The sequence below is a fragment of the Numida meleagris genome, chromosome 11, assembly GCF_002078875.1.
Source record: "Numida meleagris isolate 19003 breed g44 Domestic line chromosome 11, NumMel1.0, whole genome shotgun sequence".
Lineage (NCBI taxonomy): Eukaryota > Metazoa > Chordata > Aves > Galliformes > Numididae > Numida > Numida meleagris.
In genome coordinates, this window is record NC_034419.1 from 15,320,841 (window position 1) to 15,346,688 (window position 25,848).

General features: G+C 40.8%; 2 protein-coding genes across 8 annotated transcripts; one reads left to right on the forward strand and one right to left on the reverse strand.

Moving 5' to 3' along the window:
- On the reverse strand, nt 182-15,532 carry UBA3 (ubiquitin like modifier activating enzyme 3). 7 transcript variants are annotated; one of them, XM_021409047.1, is made up of 18 exons: nt 14,626-14,785; nt 14,437-14,478; nt 11,597-11,717; nt 10,530-10,610; nt 7,835-7,917; nt 7,259-7,339; nt 6,580-6,623; nt 6,211-6,275; nt 5,269-5,424; nt 5,036-5,138; nt 4,447-4,560; nt 3,253-3,306; nt 2,736-2,772; nt 2,574-2,655; nt 1,777-1,877; nt 1,575-1,638; nt 1,421-1,475; nt 182-971 (listed from the first exon to the last, which is right to left on the reverse strand). In XM_021409047.1, exons 1-18 carry the CDS (start codon nt 14,730-14,732, stop codon nt 883-885), a joined length of 1,479 nt encoding a protein of 492 aa, XP_021264722.1. In that variant the 5' UTR covers nt 14,733-14,785; the 3' UTR covers nt 182-882. The 7 variants fall into 7 exon arrangements, with proteins under 7 accessions (XP_021264722.1, XP_021264723.1, XP_021264727.1 ...); XM_021409048.1 differs by having other exon boundaries at nt 14,616-14,753; XM_021409052.1 differs by having other exon boundaries at nt 14,605-14,687.
- Nucleotides 15,543-25,558, forward strand: ARL6IP5 (ADP ribosylation factor like GTPase 6 interacting protein 5). The gene is made up of 3 exons (XM_021409058.1): nt 15,543-15,757; nt 23,294-23,511; nt 23,814-25,558. Exons 1-3 carry the CDS (start codon nt 15,582-15,584, stop codon nt 23,984-23,986), a joined length of 567 nt encoding a protein of 188 aa, XP_021264733.1. The 5' UTR covers nt 15,543-15,581; the 3' UTR covers nt 23,987-25,558.

Consider the following 25,848-nt stretch of genomic DNA (forward strand, 5'->3'; position numbering starts at 1 on the left):
AATGGAATAATTTTTAAAGCTCAGTATCTGAACTTGCTGCTCCCACAGCCTACACTGCTCCCTTTAACATTCCTAAACACTGGACAGCTTTTAAACAAGAAAGATGCGACTAAAGCAGCCAAAAGATGCAATGTTTTTCCAACTGTGGCTACACGCACTCTTAAATAAGCCACAAACTATGGTACCTTTATGGGTTTTTATTAATAAATATGTTAACAGCACTGATGACACTTGAACATAATTCTGCAGTACTGCGTGCAGCAGCTGACTGGTGACTGCAAACGGCCATGTCCCTAAATCCACGTAGTTTTCATTTCACCCTTCTATGTTTACTTGCAAACAAAGTAATCTCTTCAATACTTCACACGTTTCATACAATTGAGCAAATCTCAATATCCAATGAGAGGAAACCACTCATTTTAGTCTGCTGCCCTCTCTTGGATTTGCGGTGACAGCAAGCACTCAGGAGTGCTGCGATTTGAATCCAGGCGCAGAGGTTCTTTCTTCAAGGTCTTGCTTTGCATATACATGTATGCATACATGTTAAAAATTAAAAAGACAAGACGACTTTTGGCCACTCTACAATTTCCATGTGTCTGAAAGCACATCAGCATTAACATTTTGACACAAAAACTGGGAAAAAGTGTATTCCTATACATCAGAGTTCTGTACATTAATAAGTATTTATACAAATATAATCCACCAAATATTGGCTTCTACTTAAAATTCTGAAATATGGTGATTCATTTGTATTACCTAACCTTCAGCAATGCCAGTGCTAACACGAACTTTTCAGGTTAATTTAAGATCCACAGAGTACATTTGTTTTACAAAGTGGGTACAGATTTCCCTCGCTGTATAACCAGTTTACTTATGCATAAATTAAGTGGTAAAGTGAAGTTTGAACAGCATTGTCTGTGGTGTAGTAACATCAGCAACTGCAAGTTCCTGGCCATCCACAAGTCCCAGTTCTAAAACAGAAAGAAAAGTTTAAATTAAAAAAAAAAAAGTTATGAATGTCCTTCACACAAACCATACATATGATGAAATAAAGCTGCAAATTACTCACTAGCTAAACCAATATTCATCTAATTCAGCTAACAGAACTGAAACTAACTGACCTTATCAAAAACTACACAACTACCGAAGCACCATTAATCTACATCAGTTATCAGCTTGCTTTGTTACAGTTTTTTGTAATACCTGTTGACAGGCGTCATTTGGTGAAGCAATTCAAAGTTCACCCCAGAACAGTCTAAGAAGAGCACACTGCACTTGTTAACAAAGCAACACATGCCATACAGAGGGGTGAAACCAAATGACTATCTTTCTATATAGACTATAATATATATATACATAATATATATATATTCTATATATAATGTATCTTGAAAACCTCCATGTTACAACTGTATGTTACCTTTTAGTGTTTTGGAAAGATTTGGCCTTGTTCGTTCTTCAATTGAAGCTACTGTCTGGGAAAAAAAAATAAAAAATTCAAAACATTTCTTGTCAAATTCAGGCAAGTAAATTTAAATAAAATTATTTTAAAAAATTAAGAAGGTTCAGTTTACCTGTAAGTAAAGTGTTTTATTCCCCCCGTACATGGTTGCTGTGATTGCAGGAGATTTCATTTGCCTATATAAAAAACATGAAAAATAAATAATAACAAAAAAAGCTACAGACACTCAGGCAAAAATACAAGTAAAAATTACCTTTTTTGAAATATTAAATTACCTAAAATTATCAAATAAGTCAGAATAGTTGCATACTTACAATGAAGCATTATTTGTCAAGTAATCCAAGATCTCCTGCAATTTAGCTGATGGAGAAATCTCAATGTTCTGGGGAAGCTGGCTGCAAGCTGGACAGTTCTCCTAAAACAAAGCACCACAGGAGCACAGGTTGTGTCTATCAAAACAACTGCTGTCATAACCTTTTTTGAGAAGATTTGCTTCTGAGTGTTCTTAAGATTGTATCTTATTCCCTAAACTGTGCTTTATGTATAACAGGAGAAATCTCCAGGATTCACTTTCAAAAAAGCTAAGACTGTTTTCCTCCGCAGGTAACATCACAAACCTTTTAGATACCGATGTTACACAAGCACTAACCACAGTCGCCTGAAGAAAACCCCCTATATCAAAAACTACTTTTCCAAATATTAGGAAACTTTGGCTAAGCAGGCAAAAACGAAATATGCTGTAACATATACGATGCGGTAGTTTTTGGTAAATTGATGAGTAGAAGAAAATCTTCTGTTATGAGGACATCAAACAAGGTATCTGTTGATCTGGAGACAAACGCTCCAACTTTCCTATGCTACATGGACAAACCACCACCCCGAAAGCATACAAGGTTTAAAAAAATAAAAAATTCTACACCCTACATGCTGAAAACAATATCCCAGAAAATAACTAGACTAATAACATTATAACTTCTGCTTTTCAAACTTCAGAAATACTGGGGTATAGTGCCAGGGGCCAGAGAAGTTCAATAGCGAGTTTCAGATACAAACTGCACTAAGTTCAATAAAAATCAAAGAAATAACCCTGCAAGCCTTCCATGGCACTGACCTTTCTTTCAGCTTCGAATGTGTACGTGTATAATCCATCCACGTCATTGAACACCAAGTAGTTGTTGAGAGGAATGTATGCACTGTAATGACAAACACATTTAACGTTAATACATGTTCTCATATTGGGAGCCATGTATGTTATTAATAAGAAATGAAATACCTTGTGGCTATTTTAAATACTTCAGTGGCACAAACAGCTGGAATCAGAAAAAGAAAACAAAAAACGATTTGTTTGTTTTCCACATCCATCTTAGAACACGCAGACATCAGTGCACAAGCTTGTCACCAAGAAGCCACCAAAAAAAGCTTCAGAAAGGGAAATACAAACACCTGAAGGCAGCTGGTAGTTCCATGCATTACCACCAGAGAACTGGCACTAATCTGAGATTATGTTCAACGTATATATTGTATTTCCAATTATTATTTTTTTTTTCTCAAGTCTGAAATGCTTTTGCCCACTCCCCGTCATACATGAGCTTAAAATGCATACACAATCACATGCAGTTTCTCCAAGTGGGAAACAAGAACAAGACTGTAAGAATAAGTCAGACCCATTCAAAAGCTACAGTTATCCTCCCCAGGTTCCCTGTTCTAAACTTTTACCTTACAAAAAATAAAAAGTTGATAAAGAAGAGGTGAAATGAGTAAGAAATGACATTCTGGTTCTTTCAGCATACCTGCAATTACTGCATTTGTAGAAGCTACTGCTGGAATAATTCGTTTTACAACCCCTGTAAAAACAAAACATATCGCTTTGTCTTTTTCCAAAACCATACAGAAAGATTATTTTAAGCTAGAATAATTACAGAAGGGTGTACCCAAAGGTACTTCAAGCACTTTCCAGGAATTTCTATATCAGTGAGGTACAATGGCAGGCTGCTCAAGTACTTTGGCATATTTATCTATTTTAGGACTAGATATTAAGGGAAAAAAATGATACTACACAAAGAGAATTAGTGAATAAACTCTAAACACAAGTATGGTGTATTTATTTAGCAGCAGAAATCAATGTAAAACTCAGTTCTATTGCTGGTTAACTGGAGAAATGCATGAAGGAAAAAAACTTGGTTTTGGTATTCCTTGTGCAAGAACAAGCTTGCCAAACTGTAACCATACTTTCATCCAAATCTTCTTAGCCAGTCCATCCAGTCAAACAGCACAGTACGTGGACCAATATCAAGCAAGCATTCCTATACATACAGGTTTGTTCTAAGAAACAAAGAGGCTCCCTTTTCATTTTTCACACCTTCCAAAAAGACAGAAAATTCCTAAGAAGTCTGGCCTGTTGGTATAGACTTACTGTGTTCCCTTCATACCCGAGAAAACATGCATAAAAACTTCATGCTCCGGCTTCTTTCTGCTGCATACTTGATACTGAAGCTATGTTCAAATGCTTCAAAACTGTGCAGCCATTTGCACACATGTAACTGTATCTCAGAACTGGAGTTCACATTTATCTATGCCAAAAACCTACCTGCTACAGTCTTACGCAGCATAAACTGGCATAAACTGTTGCTGATGCTAAAAGAGGCAAATCACATTCTTTTGCTCCTACTTTTTGATCTGGCAAACATGGTAACAGTGTAATGTAAATTGTGGAGTTGCTCCAGGTTAAAAATAAAATGGAAAAAAGAATGTTCAGTTCTGTCCCAGATTTAAGTTCCTATGATTCATCACAAAATGCTAAATGTCTGATTCATCATAAAATATTTGTGCTGGCACAGGAGATGAGCTGCTTGTTTCTGTTTTAAGATGTTAAAGGGAAAAGAGAACTATTTCTTTCCCAGCACAGCTGCCAGCTTACTTTTAATAAACGCGAAGAATGCCAATCCAGGCTAACTGCATTAGTTAGCAAAGTGTCATACCCTTACCTTGGGTGAGTCTGTACGTAACCCCTTTAATATTAAATTGTGATGCTCTTTCTAAAGACTTCTGGTAAATCCATTGTATGTGTTCAGGATCATCTCCATCCAAAGCAACACCTTCTGCAGCAATTTACAGACAAGTTATGGTTATAAGACTTCTTCAGAAATACAGCATTATTTTTTGCCTAAAAACATTCTTTGTTTTAATTTGTGTAAAACATAGTACTCCATTTAAATACTAATGCTTGACACTTTGACATTTCAAATAATCAAAACATAATTTCTATGAACATACTAAGTTGTAACACATTTTATGTATAATCTGTCTTAATTTCACAGGTTTATAGACAGGTCATGTGCTATATTTTGAGTCAGGAAAGACATTGTGCAGTAGGAGAAAGAGATACCTATCAGTACTTAGGAACAAATAATGGACTGGAGAGTGAGTTTGAGTGAGCTCAGAGAAGGCCCAGTTTCCAAAGTACAGTGCACCACACTGGTTAGAAGGTCAGGCTGTAGGGGTGTACACCTAACTCAAAACAACACTGTTGAAATTAGAAATGTTACCTTAGTGCCAACGCAACATAATAATTACCTCCAAAAGGTTGCTCCTTTGGCCACTGCAATATCCTGACATACTCAATACAATGCTCTGGTAGTCTGGGCATAGATGCAATAGTACACATGGGAAAATTGACCTGAGTGGTCAGGGGTGGGGAGAAAAGCAGAAAAAAAGGATTTAATTTATTATGTATAGTACTTGGAAAAGAAACAATCAAACCAGACAATGGGATATATATAAAAAAAGGAAACATCCATGGTTGTTACCTGTGGGGGATAAAGTTCAAGTGTGCATTCAACACATGCTGTCATACCAGGAATAATCACACGAGCATTCCCTTTGAAACCTTCTGTCCCTCCATCTATTAAAGGTATGATGGAACTTGGATCCAGTACACCATCTTCGTAATGTAAAAACGACATCTAACGAACAAAAGTGGACATTGTCATGGTCTTGTTTGTTTGATTATGCAAGTTGCAGGAAAAAATCTGTAACAATTTTATTCTTAATGGTATGACATGAGACTGAACACTTAGTATGTGAACTATTTTATGTCCATAAAACACTGTTTATTTGTTGGCGCACAAGATTTTTATCTACCATCTTATCCCCCTCTCCACCCACACACAGCAAGTGCTATTATTTCCTTAGACTAAACCAGAACAGTTGGCTGGCTGGTTGGAAGGATTTGCTTGGGGTTTTTTTGTTAGTTCTTGCTTGGTTTAATATTGGTAAATAGTGATTCCTTTGTAAACAAATTTACAGTGATGTATCTACTTAGTTTAATGCCTAACATTTTATGCTGTAGCAGTGGGGCTACAAAAGACAACTTCTACAAGCTGGAGAAATGCAAGTACTTAGCCAATGAAAGACAAAAAATCACAATGGTAGCACCCAGAGAGGCTGTGGAACTTCCATTCTCATGATTTTCAAAACCCAACTGCACAATGCCCCAGTTACGTGCCCTAATGTTGAAATAACCCCTTCAAGGCACTGCTCAAACGTTGACTAATACTCCTCAAGAAAAAGGCACATGAGAGAGCATGCACTTTATCCTTTTCACAACAACAATAAGGTAGAAGATACAGAAAGCTGTGAGTTTCAACAGCCCTTTTTTCATTTTAGTGACATATTCTATGCAAAGCTGATCAATTTTAATTACATAAACTCAAGCAATAACCAGGCTTTAAGAAAATTTTATACTTTACCAGCATGCCATTTATCCATCTTCTTGCAATTATAGAGTCCAGCCCACAAACAATAATATGAAACTCTAGGGGGGGAAAAAGTGATATTTAAAGTCTATACTAGTGCACATTTCTTAAGACAACCAATGCATTCTGTCTATAACTTTTCCAGAGGAACTGTCTCAAGTTTAACCATCTTTCCTAGGTCACCAAGAAGACAGATACATTTAAGTTTTGTCTGTGTTACCTCTGTAACCAGTCTACATTCAGTACACTGTAGAAGTCTAAAATAATTGGCCATCTAGCTAGCATGAAGACAGCAAAAAACAACAATGGCAGTGTTCCCCTGAAGCACCAATCATGTTTGGCATGCAAACAAATACCACTTACGTCGATAAAAGCTTTCATCCATGTCTTGAATCTTTTTAAAATATCTGAATGTAAGCACAATGAAGGAATATAATGTGGCTGATTTTATGGCTTTCTATTTGCTAATCTAAAGCCAAAGCATGATATAAGCTATCACTATAATTTTATATGAGGTGTTCTTTTAAAATTAAGTGATCAGAATATTCAAAGTTCCCACAGCTGATGCTGTAGCAACTGGTAAAACAAGTAAGGTCCACAGTGCCATATTCACACACAGGAGAAAGCACAGCAGAGAACACTACTCAGGAAGCTCAAAACGTGCTCTTACAAAGTCCTACATCAGCAGTGCTGCTCTATGTTTGTAAATGAACAAGCCTTACGCTACATACTCAAAACCCCCTGGTGAATAAACCCGTAATTCTAACATTCCAGTGAAAATGAGAATATCTAATTTGAATAAAAAGACTCGATGGAAACATACAAAACAGTTTCTTAAAGCTTAGGCTTGGTTCCCCGTGCATATTTACTGCATGTCAAAGCCACTCTGGGAAAGAATTCTCAACCATCAGCTGAATGAATCTGTTCTTTATTGCACAGCAAAAAAGGACTGCAGCAAAATAGTTCAGATACTCTTACCACCTACAGAGTTTTCTAGGTTTTTTGAAGTCTTTGGGGCTACTGCTTCACTCTAAAAGGATACGCTACAACAGCACAGTTGGGAATGCGACTGTTGAGGAATTCTGCTGCAACTTCTGCTTTTGGTCGCCCAACATCTTTCGGTCTAGAAAAAAAAAAAAAAGGAATTACAAATGCATTAATTCTAGTAACATTCAATCTTTTGAGAGTTTATTTCCAAATACTGTGTTAAGTGACTAATTATTACCATTGGACAACTTATCGATATGGATAACATTAAGACATTCCTGCAAAGCATCAGATGTGAGAGCCCCAGAGTTAGCAAAGTCTATCCACGAAACAACTGTTATCAGCACAAAAATAAATCAATAAATAAATAATCCAACCACAAAAAGGTACTGGGAAAACTGGTATCTCTATTTGTGTGCATTATACTTTGGTGTTGCTATCTTCATCAGTCATTAACAACACAGGTCTCAAAATAAAAATGAAGGAATCATTTGGTTAACTGCAAGTACTATTTTACTATTGAGATATGGAAGTTCAGAAACCTTTCGTGACACTTTGTCCAACCAAAATAATGATCGTATTCATACATATTTTTTAGGGACAAAGGACAAGTCATGAAAATAACACTTACCGAAACAGAAACTGTCGGTTAAGATTGGACACATCTATAGTATCCATGTCAATAACGTGGATCTGCCTAAAACCAGACAGTGCCTGTGAAAAGAGATAGGCAATTTCACTTAATAGGCAATGAAAAGCTTGCAGTGCTGCAAGATTCATTCCAAATGCTTAAAAGGCAACCTTTGGAGGAACAAATGTAGCTGTTCTTTGTTCCCTGTGCAGATTGGCATGTCAGCTTTCTTTGCTAAAATGCTTCGTTGCTAACACTGGTATTTGGACAGATGGAATTAGCAACATTTCAGTTTCAAAGACAATGTCCTACTGAAAGTAACAGTGCTTTCCCCTACCTAATCATAACACACAGACGTAAGCTCATCTATAAGGAGAATTCACAATATTCCCTCACATTTGGTGTACATCAAAAGTGTCTATTGGGAAAAAAAAAAAAAAAAAAAAAAAAAAAGGAGAACTAAATGCTGTAAAGCACTGGCTTTAGAGAAGGGAAATGTTTTGTGGTGTCCTGAAGTGACACAAAAAATTGAGTCCCCTGCTCTACTTTTTTTTTTTCCATTAAGACTCAATCTTGTCACTTACAAAGACTTGCAAACTTATTTTATGGTTTTTTGTACATCCCACGTGCAATAACCGCATTAAACGCTGCACTTCGAAACTGACTGATCAAATGAACAAGTGGACTAAAGACTTTCAGAACAGAAATTAACCTCTGGAAGAAAAGCAGTAAGAATTTCTGTACGTCATGTTGGGTACCTTTAGTGCTGAACACTCATTTTGTTTCACAGATCAAAGTTCAGCTTTTGCCCAGTATGATCAAAGCAGATCAGAAGAGCCTAATAAAGAGAAGAGTGGGCCTGAGACATGAGGAACATACATGTTGGAGCCCTTAAGATATTTTTTACCGGCGTGTCAAATCATAGAATCACCAAGGTTGGAAAAAACCTACAAGATCATCCAGTCCAACCATCCACCTATCACCAATAGTTCTCACTAAACCATATCTCTCAACACATCTGAATGTTCCTTGAACACCTCCAGGGTCAGTGACTCCACCACCTCCCTGGGCAGGCCATTCCAGCACCTGGCCACTCTTTCAGAATAGTAGTATCTCCTAACGTCCAGCCTGAATCTCCCCTGGTGCAATTTGAGGCCATTCCCTCTCGTCCTATCACTAGTTACAGGAGAGAAGAGGCTGACCCCCAGCTCACTACAACCTCCCTTCAGGTAGTTATAGAGAGTGATAAGGTCTCCCCTGAGCCTCCTCTTCAAAGACACTGAATGCACGTGAACGTCATCTAGATCTACTTATGAGTGTTTCTTTCTGAAAATGATAAAAATAAATCATAACTTAAAAACTCTTTGAAAGATGGGGACTGAGCACACATGGCAGATTTATGAAAACCCTTAACTCACACAAATCCTTCCTCTCAGTAAGTCAGCAACAGAGTGAATTCATTATGCTCCAATAATCCCACAATACAGCAGCTCTAGGCAGAGGTTAAATTCACCAGCACTATATTTTCAAAGAAAGAAAACTGCCTTGGAGTTTTTACAGTGTGTTCAAGAAAAATCCTGCTTAAGCAGAGCAGCAACAAAGCAGTACCAGAAAAACATTACTCACAAGTGCTGGAACTCAAAACCCTAACTTGACTGATCTGGAATGCCTGACTTCACATGAGGTGATTGATTTATCAAGTTTGGAGAAATTCTGTAGTGTAGTGAAATAGCAGGAAATGAATACCATAGTAAAATGAACCAACACATAACTGCTGGTATAGAAACTGTATTTCATAACAATTTATTATATCAATCCACACATTTTCCATGTAAACTGTAAGGACAGAAGTTCTTACTGTTGAATGGAAGCACGTACACTACAGTAACTACTACAGTGTTAGTCCAAACTAAGTGATGGTAAGTGATATATTATGACAAATAAGAGAGGCTGTGAGGATGAAAAATAGAGCAATAGAAAAATTAAACTCATACACATTTGATGGGTAAATGTCAGATAGCACACAATGCCATGGCTGCATTTTAAACACTTAAATATTGCTTCTCAGAGCACACAGAGAATCCTTTACAAGCTAAAGCCATTGTCAAGAAAACTACAGTAATTCTGTAGTATACTTTCTTTGGTCTTATACCTATTCCTCCTTAGCCATTTCCATAGAGGATAGTGCATGTTGAATAAAGCTTCCATTACACAGACTGGATTCAGCAATTCAGACGCAATCCTGAGCATTCAGGCTCTGGAGAGAAGCCAAAGAGAGCCAAATGGATTCCAACAACGAGGAGGATGTCACCACAGACACAGGAAGACTGACTCTACTGCTTTCACTTTTAAAGAACATAAGTCCAGCATTTCCAACCTCTCTTTGAATTAATCCAAACACACAAAAAATTAAGTTCAGTTTTGACTGTTAATACCAAACTCTTCATTAGCTACTCTTAGTATAGTTCATTTCCCAGGATCTCATAACTGAGGAAAATTCCCAACATTAGGCAGCACCTAAGGCTGTAAATGAGCATTTTCCTACACTTCATAAGCAGCAGCACGTTGCTCCTCAGGACAAGCCTTGAGATAGCTAGAAGTAAAAAAGTACAACATCTTACACTAACACCTTTCAAGCTCATTTCAAGGAATAACTAAGATTTTAAGAAACAAAGGACGAAAACTGAGTAATTACCAGGTTTTTCAGGAGTTCACATCCTAATCCTCCTGCTCCAATAACTAGTACTTTACATGTGCTTAACAGAAATTCAAGCGCCTGTGGAAAATATAAAACAAACAAAGAAAAATTAATACACTATACGGGGAAAGGTATGATTTGTCTTTTGTTTCATACACTTTATAATTGTGTTGTCATAAATTTTCAGTGCCCAGTAAGCCTCATCTAAAACAAGTTAGATCAATAAAATAGTTAAAGCTTGCAGGAGTAATTATACTTGGACTTTAATCAGTTGTTGAGTTCGTGTAATTCCTATATCTCAACTTAAAGGAAAGCAAGACCTTGTTTGGTATCAGTATTCTCTTTGTATTAATTTGGCTGTGAAAAAAAAAAAAAAGTAAGGTCAATTTTATTATTACTCAGTTTAAGGACAAGTTTCAGTTTAGTGTTTTTCCTCCAAGAAGCTTGCTTATATATAATACAAAATAAACATAAACAGATAGAAAACATCGCTGGCCAGATTCTTTTTTTCTGTTAACTATCCTACTAGACTCTAAAGTCAAAGTAGCAAATAATGGAATGGCACATTAAAAAGGTTAAACTCATTCAACTGTAAGCTTTGAAACAAAACGTATTGAAACAAGGAAAGCAGATGAAAATTAGAAGAGCCTAAATTTTGCTTTTCCCTACTGAATATTTTTCCCAATTCTGTAAGTATTAAAATTTAATCTTCTTTAAGTACAAGAAATTCTTTACTGTCTCTAATTAGCTAAAAATCAAAACACAAACAGTGCTATTTTTCATGTGAAACAGCAAGACGGAGAATAATTATTACATTGTACAGCAAAATTCATTTCTACACATAACAGCAAGCTTGTAGCCAACAGTTTACAATTCAGAAATAAATTCGCCTAAAAAGAATACAATACATTCTTCTAGAATATTAATGTTCACCAATTGAAATACATGGTCTTCATGGAGATTTACTATTCATATGCTGCTGGTGGTCAATTAATGAAACCATTTACACTAGTTTCCAACACAACACTACAGGTTTTTTTTAATTTAAAGTAAGTGTTTCTCACTTGAGTGCCTGGCTCGAAATCAGGATGTGTGAACGGTCCAGATCGCTCGAGGAACTTCTTTACATGGTTCCAGCGACCTTCCCAGTCTCCAGAGTCCCCATACCCACCATCAACAGCCATTCTGCACAGAACATAGTAAATTCAGCTGCAAAACCATAGAGAAATAGCCACACTTCTAAAACGTGCTTTTTTTTCTTGAATAGGTTAAAAGTAAATTATCGATCATTCATGCAAACGTATCCACGTATTCATGTTGATCATATATGCGTGTAAGTTATGTGCATGAACATTTGCAGGAGTGGGCTTTATCGGTGGAACCCGAAAGCGGTAACACAAACATGCAGAAGAAAAAAAACTGGCATTTCAATAAATCCCACTGATTTTGCTGTTACTAGTAAAAGTTGACCTGAAGTGAAAAAAAAAAAAAAAAGGGTCTACTCTTTTTGCTTTTATTTCCCTTGCACTTGAAGAGGGCACCAAAAAAAAAAAAATAGGGCTGCCCTTTAGATTTTGAGAGCTTCATCAAAGTTGAGTATGTAATTTTTTTTGACAGTCTCTTTAAGAAAGTTCACAAAACATATTTACAATTATCACCGTGTAACCGCAGTTGGGAGGCACTAAAAGAGCAACAGTAATGTGCCCCAACATTATCTCATCTGAACCTTTATAGTAAGTAGTTTAAACAGCTATGAAAAGGTACACGTTTTGAATAATCTTCACCTGCTATGAGTACTGTGGTATTTATGACACCCTCATTTTCCAGCTGTCTCCTGAGCCCATTGGTAATAACTATCTGACTTGAAAAATATTAAAATAAATTTGCAGTTCTCTTATTCTAAATCACAGAGACAGAATTTTATATGAAGTACTCTCACTACCCTTTTTCCCCTTTTGCAGGTCACTTTTAGTAGTACATAACTATAAAATTAAACTGTTAAGTGACTTACTGGAATAGTTCAAAATCAGCTCACTTAAGTAATTTTCTAATGTAAGATCACCTATGAGGAACAAGCCTTTCCTTAACACAGCACACCTCCCTTTTTAAGTATGAGCTCCACACATGAATACAAATGATTGTTTGCACTATGTTAATACAAAACTAAGCTGGTTATAAATGAGCTTTGAAAGGTTGGATCACCATCAATAAGAAGAGTGACTTGCTTCCTCCTATGAAAAAATATGAAGAACATTTGTATCAATAACTGCTGATTAATGTTTAGAATTTATTACTTCCTTGGGTCACATCTAGAGTGAATCTTTTGATCCTCACAGAATTCAGAAGATGGACAAAACAGTATGTCTGTGGTGACTTTAACTTCTAGGACAGAAATGTGCAAAAAGTTTACAGTAATGGGAGAAAAGCTTAACTGAAATGCAACAATAAACATATCAGATTCTGCCTGTATTTTGATTACTGACCGAACTCATTCCTGGCTGACTATTTGCTTTAGGTACATTAACCTAACTCTTAAATAAATTGTTTAAAAAGAAAAAAAGTTTAAGTTCATAGAGGATCTTTTGACCTCCAACTTGCACTTTTGTAAGGTTCCCAGTTGCATCAAAATGAGATTTTAGGAGGGAAGGAAGACATGAAGTTCTTCCTCCACTGAACCCTGGTCTCAGCTGTTTTAAATCAGTTTTCAGGATGTGAATGAAACAACAACTTCTGCAAACATAATATGGCTGAATGTAAACCACAATTATTGCTTTCATGGATTTTATCTTGTTTTGGAAACAAGTACAGACGTTACGCCTGGTGACATTACGAAGGATTCTTCAATCCTTCTACACAGGCCGTATAAACAGCCACTAAGCAGCTGTACTTCTTTTCTGTTTAGATGTGAATTTTTCTTTATAGAGATAAGATGGTAAGACCTAGCTTCACTTTTGAAAATATATTAGCTTGTTTTTTTACAGAGTTGGACATCGTGGAGATGTGAAAAACACCAGCAACTCAACATGAGGTGTTATGTTTAACTTCAGAGACAGGCTGTTTCTTAAGCATTTATTCTTGTGTTGTTACAGCATGACCAAGTATTGGCGTTATTAGACTTTAACAAAATTTGTACGCATTTTAGTGAATTCTAGATTTGGTTCAAAATATCAGAGCACCACAGTCCTTTTAGGCCCACGCTTTTCCCTGCCACCTTCGCACACCCAACGTTCCATGCTTGTACGGGACGCAGCATGCACCCCACACCCCACATGCCTCAGGATTTCAGTGACCCTCACCCCAGCGCTCGGGCGGTACCGCTCCGGGAGCTTTGGGAAGAGGGCCACGAGGAGATGGAAGGGAACAGTCAAGGGATGGAAGCAGATGAGGTCAGGATTTCTGCATGTTAGTTTTCAAGGCTGCACAGAATTTAGAGCTTTAATAAGCAGAAGCAGCTGCTCTGTAGCCTGAAATATTCACTTTCAGCCAGAATTGAGTCGCCTGCTCCTAGCCTAGCGGCCCTGCCAGGTCCCAGCCAGCAGCAGCTCTCCCGCTCCTGTCACAAAGCTCTCAGCACACCAGCCTCCATCATGCCAAGCTTCAAGCCTGCAACCCGCCCCCCGCTGCGGGTGAGCCCCTCGGTCCTCTCCCCAGGAGATTCCTCATCCCCAGTCCTTGCTGGTCAAGAGCCCTTTCGCCTTCCCCTTCCTTTCACGCCCTCAATCTTCCTGCTCCCAGAGCCCCTGTCTGCGGCCCTCACAGCAGAGCCGCCCGCTGGCCCAACCTCTCTGCGGGGCTGCGGCTCCCCTCACTGCCAGCCGCCCCTCAGCAAGCGCTGCCTGCCCCTGTCCCTGCTCCTGTCCCTATCCCGGGCCGGGAGCCCGCTCGCCCGCAGCCCCGCACTAACCCATCCGCCAGCAGCTCCTCTAGCCTCCTTCTTTTCTTCTCCCTAAAAGAGAGAGAATAAAAGAAGGGTCAGTATCGCGCTACAGAGACCGGGGAGGAGGGAGAGGGGACCCCAGGGCCCACCCGTCCCCGGGAAGCGGGGGGAAGGGGCGGCCGAGCACGCACATACAGGGCACTTACGGTTCCTCACCATCCGCCATATTTTTCCCTCTGCTTCCCACAGTGCCCCGCGCGCCGCCGGGCTCCCGCCATGCGCGGCGCCATCATGGGCGGTGCATCGCCGCGACGGGCGGCCATGGAGCCGGGGATCCTGAGGGACCGTGCGTGCGTGCGTGTGTGTGCTGGCGATTGTGCTGTACAACCTGCACTAAAGGCAAACGTGGAGATGGAGTTGGCCTCAGTCATGCCTCCGCCAGGCAGCTCTATCACGCCAGCTACGCTTTCAAGTGTTTTCTGTTCTTTTCCCAGCTCTCACTGGGAGCACACAGACGCACTGAGGTCTGCGTGCAGAGCTGCCCGAGGAGCGGTGCTGGAGCTGGGAGGTGGGAAGCAGACGTGCAGCGCGCATAGGGATTGTGGTTATGGCCTCAGGCTCCTGAATGCAGTTTGAGGAATGCAAATCTTTTGTAGATTGACGTGAGAAGCTGCCATAAGCCCCAGGCATTACGGCCACACCCGGCTCACTGCTGAGGCACAGGCGGTGTGCTGGGACACACCTGCACCAAGCGCGTGCGCTCCAGCCGTGCGAAATGAAGCGTAAAGGCACCGAAAATGTTCTAACGTGAACTATGGCAGTTAGAGCCATCACAGCTGCGGGCTGCCCACCGCAGCTCCGGGTGGAGGATTCAGGGCACAGCCACCTCACTGCAGCCCTCAGCGTGACCCCGGGCTGTTCCCTCGCCTGCAGAAGCCCCTCCAGCCTCAGCGCCGCCCCGCTTGCCGCCACGCGTGACACTTGTGCAGAATAAACAAAACAGAACGTACGACCACCAGTGACGAAAGCACGGCGGCAGCGTCTACGCCTTGCCGGCTGCGCGAAGAGCTGCGTGGCGGCTCTCCTTTTCCATTTCCCCGCGGCCCGGAGCCGCCCCGGGGCGGTACCACGAAGCCCGAGGCCTGCGCGGCGGTGGGGCGGGGGCAGCAGCCATGGAGGTGCAGGTGGCTCCGCTGCGCTCCTGGGAGGACTTCTTCCCCGGCTCCGATCGCTTCGCCCGGCCCGATTTCAAGGACATCTCGAAATGGAACAACCGGGTGGTCAGCAACCTGCTCTACTACCAGACCAACTACCTGATGGTGGCCGCCGCCGTCGTCGCCATCGTGGGGTCAGTGCGCGGGGGGGAGCGGCGGTGGGGCTCGGCCGGCTGCGGGGCGGGGGGCTCCGCGGCCCACCCCCTGGTACGGATCGTAGCGATATTCCCAAATATACAGCTCCCCTTGCGTCTGTGTTGGGTGGGGGGTGGCTTGCTTGGGACCGTTGGGTAGGGTTTACGTGTTTTTTAATTCCTTTTGTGGCCGGCTAGCAAATCTGGGAGCTGCTTTTTTGTTTCCCACGGGCTGCCCGAGCAGAAGGCACCCAGCTCTTCTCGGGGTGCCTGGCACAAAGCAGCGGTGGGTGTGCATGCCGGATGTCACTGTCTCCTCTGCGGCGATCACGGCTTCCTGGCTCAATCTGCCCAGCGTGGCTGTCAAGCAGAGATAAACTTCACTCTGGATTCCAACAAATAAGGAGATAAATTCCGCTCTCTGTCGCGGCTTTAAGCCTATGCTGAGGGGACAGAACAAGTCTTTCTTATTTCTGACCTAGTGCAGGCTGAAAAGACTTTAATATAAAATAAGCAGAGTACCCATCCATTTTTGTGAGACTGAGACCTTCCTGTCTTGTGTCAGCTGTAGCTTCCCAAAGGAGAACTGAGAAATCACCTAATCACTGTTAGAATTAAAGCCTGTGTGACTCTTCTTTAAGTATTGCTTTAAGATCAGGAAGCTCTTTGTCAGGAGTTGCAGCAGAGGTTCTGATGATTATGCTTTTAAAATGGATACTGAAATACATCTCCTACACTCCTCAGCAGACAATGTGCAAATGCTTCAATTGGAGGATTGCCTGGCCACTAGGCCGAAGTGGCTTTGGCAGAAGTATACTTTGTTATATACGTTGCAGAAGCTCGATTTTTTTCCCCCATCCTTTTTTTTTTTTTTTTTTGTGAAGCAATCTGTAACTTTTTAGGGCTGCTGACGCTATTGACCCAGTATCTGAGTCAGTGAAGAATCTCTGGGCTGGGGGGAGCTTTTGTCCTGTGCTTCGTGAAAGGAGAGGCTGAGAACCCCACTTTTCCCTTCTTTTTGCTGCATATCAGCTCAAGGTCTGGCATGATGGCATAGACTTTCTTCTTAATTTTGGTGGAAATCCGTACGCTGTAGTCAACTCAGTAGTAGATAACTAGACCAGTAAAAAGAGACTTCCAGACTCTTACTCACTTTACCCAGAATCTAATCTTCTCTCTTTATCTACCTTTATTTAGCAGTGCAATGCCGTAGCCAGTTCTAAATAAGGAGGTAAATAAAAGCAATCGTTTATGCAAAAGCAAATGTTATCGTCTGTTGGAAAACTGGAATGGCAGCAGCTTTTACTCTTAAATTTCTTCCCCCTTTTATTCTCTGATCTTATCAGATCAAGGATGGTGATACATTTCCACTTATTTCCCACCATTTTACTGAGGTGGTGGTAAGGAGCAGAGCCACACAAGGCAGAGATTAATACCAGAATTGTAATTGTAATATCTTTACATTAAACAGTTACCTGCAACATTGAAAATTTACAGACAAGAAGAACCTGGAGTGTTTTATTTTTTATTGCACACCTTAGAGCCTTTGATATGTGGCAGACCTGCTTCTTCCAACACTGAAGTAGAAGGATGGGAGAAGAATTCCGAAGGGAACAGGATAACACTTCAATAAAGAAAAGCTACCCATTTCTTTTTAATAAAAGATTTTTCTCTTGGCCGGACTGTAGCTTTGGGAGAAAGGCCAAGAAAGGCATCCCAATTAAATTTACATTGATGACTAAGATGCAATCTTGCACTTCATCCTGTAGTGGGCAGGAATCCTTGAGTGATAAGTGATGAATCATGGCTTTTTAGGAACTCCAGGACTGTATGTAGGCCTACAGGCAGGATTCTTGAAATCGCTAATTCAGTGGTCTCTGTGATCAAAACTAAACTTTGCCCATGACCAACTCTACCTGTTCTTAAGCCATTTAATTATGGAGGCAGGTATTCAATACAGAGATGATATTTTGGCTATTGTAATAGCTTGGTAGCTGTGGTAATGCTGGGCTGAGATGGAAATTGTACTTGTGGTATCAAGAAATCTCTGGGCAATGGTGCTTATTGGCATGGCTTAATTCACTGCCTCCTAGACAACAGAATTGGCCTCTTTAACATTTCTCCATCTCCATATCTCTGTGTGGTATGGAATACCTTACTGTGAGCGAAGCATTCTTACTCTGAGCTAGGGCTTTGTCACTGTGGGAGGTACAAAGTTTAAGAAATATCTGCACAGCACTCCCAACAGCTTGCAACTCTCTCCCAACCAATCAGTCTGCCTAGTAAGCAGCATTTGTCTGTACTTTCTCCTAGTATGAAAGGGCTTCTCTGTTTTGCAGTTCAAACTAACTACTTAAGTTGATGTTTCTTTTAGGCTTGTGTTGCCTTGTACTTGCTAAAAAATAGTATGTATAGAAGTGATAGTATTACAAAGTGTAATGGGTTTCAGAGTGCTGCATCCTTTGGCACAGTGTCTTCTCTGTAGCCTGAAGTTCAGTGTTGCTTTCCTTTTGCACTCTTCTCATTTAAACATCTACTGGCCATCTGCATAACCTCTAGCAATGAACAAGTGTGGGTGTCTTTTTCTTTTGTTTTTAATTCTTTATTTTCTTTCCTCCCCAGACCACTTAGCTGACTTGCTTGTAGTTAATGCCCTTATGAGAACAAGGGCTGCAGAGCAGCAAAATGCTCATTCATAGTTTCTGTAATGCCTAATGAAACATGAACAAATGTGCAACACACCGCTCTAAAACTTACTGCTGCAACGTAATGCTACGTAACTTCATGAAGTGGATAAAATCTTCATTTGAAAAACAAACAAACAAAAACCTTCATAAAGGTCCAGCAATTTTGCAGAAAGAACTCCAACTCCTGTTCTGAAAGTGGCCTGAATGAGAAACTGTATGTAAAGGAGCCTTGCTAAATCTGTGGCTGCTGTGGTCTGTCGCCTGGCTGTGTCCAGATTGGTTAGTGGCAAGGCAGAGGACAACATACCTTTCATAGTTTTACATGCTACCTTTAGCTGAGCTGCGTAACCTCACTGAAATCAGAAGCATGGGGAGTGGAGAAGCAGAACTTGGTCTCTACTGCAGCGTTGTTTCAATTAATACAAATGAGGAAAGAAGCAGGTAACTGCTCTCGCCTGCCCACCGCTTCCAAGCATAAGTTCTCCTAAAAGGGAATCTCTATGCTTATGTGATGGAATCACCTAACTGTGCTGCTCTAAGTAAAAAAGACATTCTCAATGACTGGGGGTCTCCTACTGATTGTCTTTGCTCAGATTTGCCTGCTCACATGCAGAAGAAACAGACATGACAGCAACTGCTGAATAAACAGCCAGAAAGTCATCTAAAAGGGAGATAACTTAAGGAAGGAGCTAGCTTGTTTTCTCTTTATGTTGGCTTCTGGGCTCGTGCTGGTGCAGGTTTCCTGCCTTGTACAGAAGATGAGTCTTGCCTAGCTCTTTTCCCCTATGCTGTAGCTGTGCATTCTCCAAGTGAGCAGTTACCTCTCCTGCTGTAAGGCTGTGCACAAGCATGCTGTTGTGAAGCAGCTCTACCAGAAACGGTTAACGTTGTAAGTCACTGAAAGCAGAGCTCTTTGGACTCCGGTGCACCTGTGTGGGGAATCTAACCAGTTCTGTGACAGATGTAGCTCAGAGTCTAGAAAGATGAATCCAGGAAAGTTTTTTTAAAAAAAAAAAAGCGCGTCTTAATCAGTTTTTGCTGTCAGACTTAGCTACATAGTTACCAGCACTCCTCCACCGTTGCAGCCCCTCCGCTATCTTCTGGTACCACTTCCAACAGATACAAAGTGTCCCAAGGCCCTAGTTGACACAGCGCAGTGTTTATGTCCCTGCAGCCTGCGGACAGAAAGAATGTTTCTTCTATTTATTTATTTTTTTTTTCCCACCCCTCTTTTTACTTTGTATCAAAGCAATTACAGTAGCAGCAGAGTAACTGCAGGTACTTACTGTTGCCCTGAGACACCCGTGGCACTAAATCCAGGTGCTGGCTTTTCCCTGCCGGTTTGTCCTTGCTGTCCTGGAGACTGCAGCATCCTACCAGGGCTGTATCTTGTCTACCAGAAGGAGCAGTGAAGTAGAGCATCCCGTTAGGGGGATCTGAGCTCTAGGCTGTTTGCACACCAAATGTTGCTTAGTCCTGCCATCCTGACTCCTTTCAATGCAGTGAGAGGTAGCAGTTTTCTTCCTCAGCCCCCAAAAAGTACGTCTTCCCTTAAGATATCTGAGCAGCCCAAAATCAAGTTACCACAACACTGCCATGCTAATAGTTCCGTGCATTACATTTTAAAGTATTTGAGAGGCCTTACAAATCCCTCCTAAAGAGAATTATATTTAGAAAGTATCTTGTAACATGCTTAATGGCTGGCCACTTACCTTGTCTCAGCAGCTTTGAAAGACTCCCAGCATATTTGCCTGACCATGAATTTGTTATATTGTGTACTGATCTGTATATAAAGAAGGCCAGTATCAGTCCTGATGGCTCAACTGTATGAGGACTTCTAGGGTTGTTATACAGCTCTCTTTTCCCCCCAGATATTTGTTCTAAAATAATGTGCCTGTGTTTTTTTCCTTCTTAGTCTTTAGATGTTGTGCTAGTGAAAGAAGTGTGCCAGCAGATCTGAATGAAACTGCATAATGGAGATCTGCCCTCCTGAAAAAAAATGCCATTGCTGGGGAAGAGATATCTATATATGAATTTCTAGGAGAATTTTAGATAGCACCGTGAATTTTGCTCTTTTGGTGATTCAAACAGTGGAGGGGATCTTGGCATGTGACACCCTACCCAGAACTGTAATTAACAATATTGAAGCCTGTGGACACATGGCTGATAATTTGAATACCAGTTTTTAGTGGCAACTGCTATCCCCATCTGTTTTCATGTGGCTCTGAATGACTTCATTTGATACTTATGTTCACTGTTTCCTTGTAAGCATTGGAATGCAGCCCACTTGAGAAAACATGTAATTCAATTAACTTCCCCCAAGAAAATGGGTCTTTTGAATGTATTCTTTTTTTCTCCGCATCCCTGACAGCAAGTCAGTAACACAAAACCCATGTAATACCAGAAAGGAGCATAAAGCAGATGAGTCTTTGGTCTTTTCCTTACAAACACAGAGGGATTGCTTTTCAGCAGTTTCTGAAGCAAGAGTAAGAGGAAGGACAGGGAAGATAAAGCCTGGAGAGTATTTACCCCCAACACCTGGAAAATGTAGCATGGAGCTCTGCCTTGCCCTTTGTCCTTTCCAGGATTATTTTTTTCAGTAACTTCTTGGGAACAAAACCAAGGGTTGCTATGAGCCATGCAAGTAAGTTTGGCCATTTCTACTCCAAGCTAGCAGTGATGCAGAGATGATTTCTACTTCAAGAATCTCATAGGTCCAGCAGTATGTATGTAAACAGGACACTAGTGTGATACAGTCACGAGTCACCCTCCTTTGGCTACAATGGAACACAGATGAAGCTGATTTCTTTCCACAGCAGTACTGTTCACTTTTTCCAGCCTGGAAACTTAGGATTGACAATTCAGAGCTAAATATAATCTGGCTGTCTGCAGGGAGTGACTCAGATGCAACAAGTGAGTCTGCCCTATCACCATTTCCAAATAGCCATGCTGGCTCTTCAGCATGAGTAGCAGAAGCAGGTGGGGAACTAGTTTGGATTTTAATCTCTTTCTATCCAGTTGTCCTGTCTCCTGTTGGCACAATTGACTTACAGAGTCTAGAGCCAGGCTCTGAAATCATTCTGGGGGGGGTTCTTTGTTCTCTAGGGAAATGCTCTCTGGCACTGCAGGTACAGTGTTGACATGCCAGTCCAGAAAGAGATTTCTTCAGCTAGTGCCGGATATGAAGCACAGACCACAAACCATAACATCCTCCTCAGCACTGGGGTGGAGTGGTGAGTCATTGTGCCCATGACTTTAGAACAGTAAGTCTGACTACAAGGTCGATGGCAGAAAATCTTTACTGCTTTACAGGAACAGCGTTACGCTGCTGTCATAGTGAGCACTCAGAGAGCTCAGCTGTTGTGTAATTAGGGCTGTGCAAATTCAGGCAAGTAAATCAGAACGCACATGAAATTACAGAGCTTATTGCAATAGAAGTGAGATATAGTTGAGCCTGGCTTTTGTACAAGTACAGAAACAAGCTAAGCAGAGTCATCAGTGAAAACTGAGGACAAAGCAACCTCTTAAATACTTGGAAGCAGGTGATATTCTCATCCTGGTCCCAAAAAAGGAACTTGCTGTTTATAGTCCAAAGCTGATCCACTCGGTGGCTTGGTTTGCTTGGTAACTCCAATAACAATAATAGAACACAAACCTCAGCAGTCGCCCCTTTGCCAGGCCTGGCACTTCTTCCTGCAAAACCTTTACCCCACGTGTCCAGTTCCATCTGACTCTCAGACACATTTGCTTGGGACTGGGCTTCCATGTGTCATGCTGTTGGTGGTAAGATCCTGCAGGTTCATAAAATTACCTTAGTCAGGTATAGACTGTTAAGAGGGTTAATTCAGAGATAAAGGGCTAGGCAGAACAGCAAAGTATAAATAAATTTAAAAGAAGAAATAATGGGGTGAAAATCTAGGTTGTAACAGTTGTTTCAATTCTATATTCTCAGGAGTAATGCCTGCTGGGGAAAGCCTTCCTTTCCTGCCACCTACCCACACAATGCATCTTCAGTTTAAAGTTACCTCAGAATCTAACGTTTGTTTGGCAAGGGAATTAGTGTAACAGTTTGTATCAGTATTGTGGTATTTTCAAAGATCTGATGTAGTTTTTCTGTACCTATAGGCAATTTAGGTAGCTGAGTATAATGAACAATACTGTTCATTGCCTTCTTGTGATAATGAATTGCCAGTAAGTTGCTTCCTTGTGCTTGTTTTGACATAAACACCATATGCCAAATTTGGTAAGTATCGAAGACATAAACAACAACAGCAACAGCAAAGTAACTTTCTATATTCAACATTTCCCATACATTTTGCCCTTTGTAAATATAAACAAGATGATAAAAGCTAGTTGACCTGAACATCTAGGCTGAGCCTGGTTTTGGTAACGTGCAGGGGGAAGATCAGCACCTTGGGCAACTGATCACTGGCCCTGGCAGCTGTTGGGATTCGCTAACTTGGGGTGTGATATCAAGCAAATGCATTGATAGCCTGGGTGGGAGGCAGTCTTGTTCTGAGTGCCTCCATTAACAAGGTGACGCAGAAATTCTCATTATGCTCAGCTATGTTCAAGAGGAGAACATAAAGACAAAGATTATCTAAATATGCTAATTCATAGCAAAGCGTTGCACTTACTATTTTATGAGCTTCAGGGTAAAAATCAGAAGTCAGTAAAGGCTTTTACAACAGCAACTGACTTCTTAATGATTTAGCTAGCTAGCTACCGACCTAGCAACAAAGATACCAGTAGCTTGGTGTTTGCTGCATGGACGCAGTTCTCGAAAGCTCTGAAACAAACTTCCTTTTCTCTCTATTTTGTCTTCTCTTCCCTCACCTCTTTTCTCCAGATTTCTGAGTCCCTTGAATATGCTCATTGGTGGTACCGTGGTGGTCCTGGTGTTCCTGGGGTTCGTGTGGGTATCACACAACAAGGATATACTCCGCCGGATGAAGAAGCAGTACCCAACCACGTTTGTCATAGTCATCATGCTGTCTAGCTACTTCTTGATCTCCTACTTGGGAGATGTCATGGTGTTCATGTTCGGGATCACTCTTCCTCTCCTCTGTAAGTATTTTTCCTATTCCCTGAGGGCCGAACTGAGCTTTCTCAAATAAGTCTTAAGAGACTAAATTGGCTAATGGCTTTACTCTTTCTATAAGTTGTCCCAAAGCAAAATCAAGACTGGGGGAAGGGGGCACATAAAACAGCACACGTTATCTTGAGTGTTATTATTATTAAATAGATACTTGCAGTTACTGAAGCAGCCATTCAGAGATCTTCTTTTGGAATACATCTTGAGATGGATGCTGCAAGAACTGTGCGTTCATTGGGCATTACTGATTAATAAATGTGTTTTTGTTATACAGTGATGTTTATCCATGCTTCTTTGAGGCTCCGAAACATCAAGAACAAGCTGGAGAACAAAATGGAAGGAATAGGTTTGAAGAAGACCCCAATGGGTATCATACTGGATGCTCTAGAACAGCAGGAAGATAGTGTGAACAAACTGGTTGACTACATATCTAAAGCAAAGGAGTAAGCAACTGCAATGTGGTGTTTTTACCTGTTGCAAGAGTGTAATTGCTATTTACTATTGTTCAAGCTTGCTTTCAGTTTGTGTACAAAACAAGAAATGCATATGTGGTACAGATTAATAATTGCAGGATACAGTATTCCAAGGAATTCAGGGCTCCTCTAAGAGTATTAAAAAAGTAACTTTTTTTTTGTTGTAAATGTTCTGGTGTTTACACAAATACCAACTTAAACATATTTGCTTGTCTCTTCTTCTGGGGGGGGATAAAGGGAGAAGAGATGGAAACTTATGGAATGCAGACTCTTAAAATGTCTCGCAGCACATTTGTCTGTTAGTAAGAGTAACGCCCCTTTCATCTCAGTTCTCCAAGATGGCAGTTTAGCCAGTTATGCTGTGTAGCATCCTCATGCTGGCAGTGTTCAAGGTGAGCTGGAATGTATCAAAAATAAGTATCTCTCGCATCCTCTAAGCCCCTAATTCCAGTGGTCTTGTATAGAGACCATGTTGCTAGCTTAACTGGCAAGTGGTAAATCCGTGCAATACTTGTAACAAGTAAGGGGGTTCTGTCCTCACCTCACATTCCTCCTGTGTTAGCTGGGAAACAGTCTAAGTAAATCTAAGCATGGCATGAAGAGTATGTATGGCACCGTGCCTCTCAGTTCCAATAAAACATATCTTTGCGTTCCCTGAAATCTTCATTCTGTTGATCTCTAGAAGCTGCTCTTCTCTGCAAGAGAGGGAGAACTTCCTCGTGTAACTAAACCCAAGCGTGGGAGGAAAAAAAGTTTTTGGATAAGCTAGATGAATTAGGTTTCTACCCTAATGATGTTTTTAAACACTGCTACTTTAGGACTTACCTTTTTCTGCTTCATTCTGTATCGGCTGTTTTGTAGATGAAGGTGTACGTGTGTTTTTGTGTGTGGTTTGTTTGGTTTTTCCTTACGCAGAATGCGAAGATACAAGTAAAACATGCACTCCACTGACTCTAGTTCTGACGCTCTTCAAAAGAATAAACTGGGTTTCAGGTTTACAAGTAAAAGCAATAAATGTCAAGACACAGTTATTGAATACCCATTCCAAATTCATGAAGACACTTGCCTGTAACAACTCCTGACAGTGGTGTGTGGGATTCTTTTATATATATTTTAACTTAATTACCAGCTCCGATGGAATTGTCTTGCTAATAGCAGCTTGCAAAATCTAATGGGAAAAAAACGTTGTCCAGGTGACACTTCATTTCAGATATTCTTGCGTTTCTCTTTTTCTAACAAAGTAATTAATATAACAATAAAGCAAACATCCTTACGGTTGAAGCTTTTATGTAACTTACCATGCTGTTTTCATAGTGAGCTGTGTAGAAATCTGAACACGTCATTCCATTTAAGTGTTAAAGTGATCAGTATTTATTGAAAATAATTCCAGCTGAAGAGTCAATGGCCTGTTCCTCACTTGTAGCGCATGGTCTTTGTTTTTGAAAACTGTTTCCACACTTAAAGGTAGTAGCCTATGACTTCATCATTACTGTAGAATTTTAAAAACTGCACAGTTATGAAGAAAAATAAACTCTAATGGTGACTACTGAGTGTATTTCTTTCAGGCTGGGAAATGTGGCTCTAACCTCAGCTTGCGGATGTCTTCATGGCTCGTGGCCTCAGCAGGGTGGGGGTGGGAGAGCTGTTGTCACCCTACTGCTCATGGCATGAGGCTGCTTGTGATGAATCTGGTTTTGATTGCTGCCTCTATTAATGCTGCTGAGGCATGAGAGAGCTGCACATGAGCTGCAGGAATGGTACAGCCTTGCTCTTGCACCCATGCAAATGCCCGCCTGCAGAAGTGCAATATATAAACACTTGTTCACCTTGCTTCGG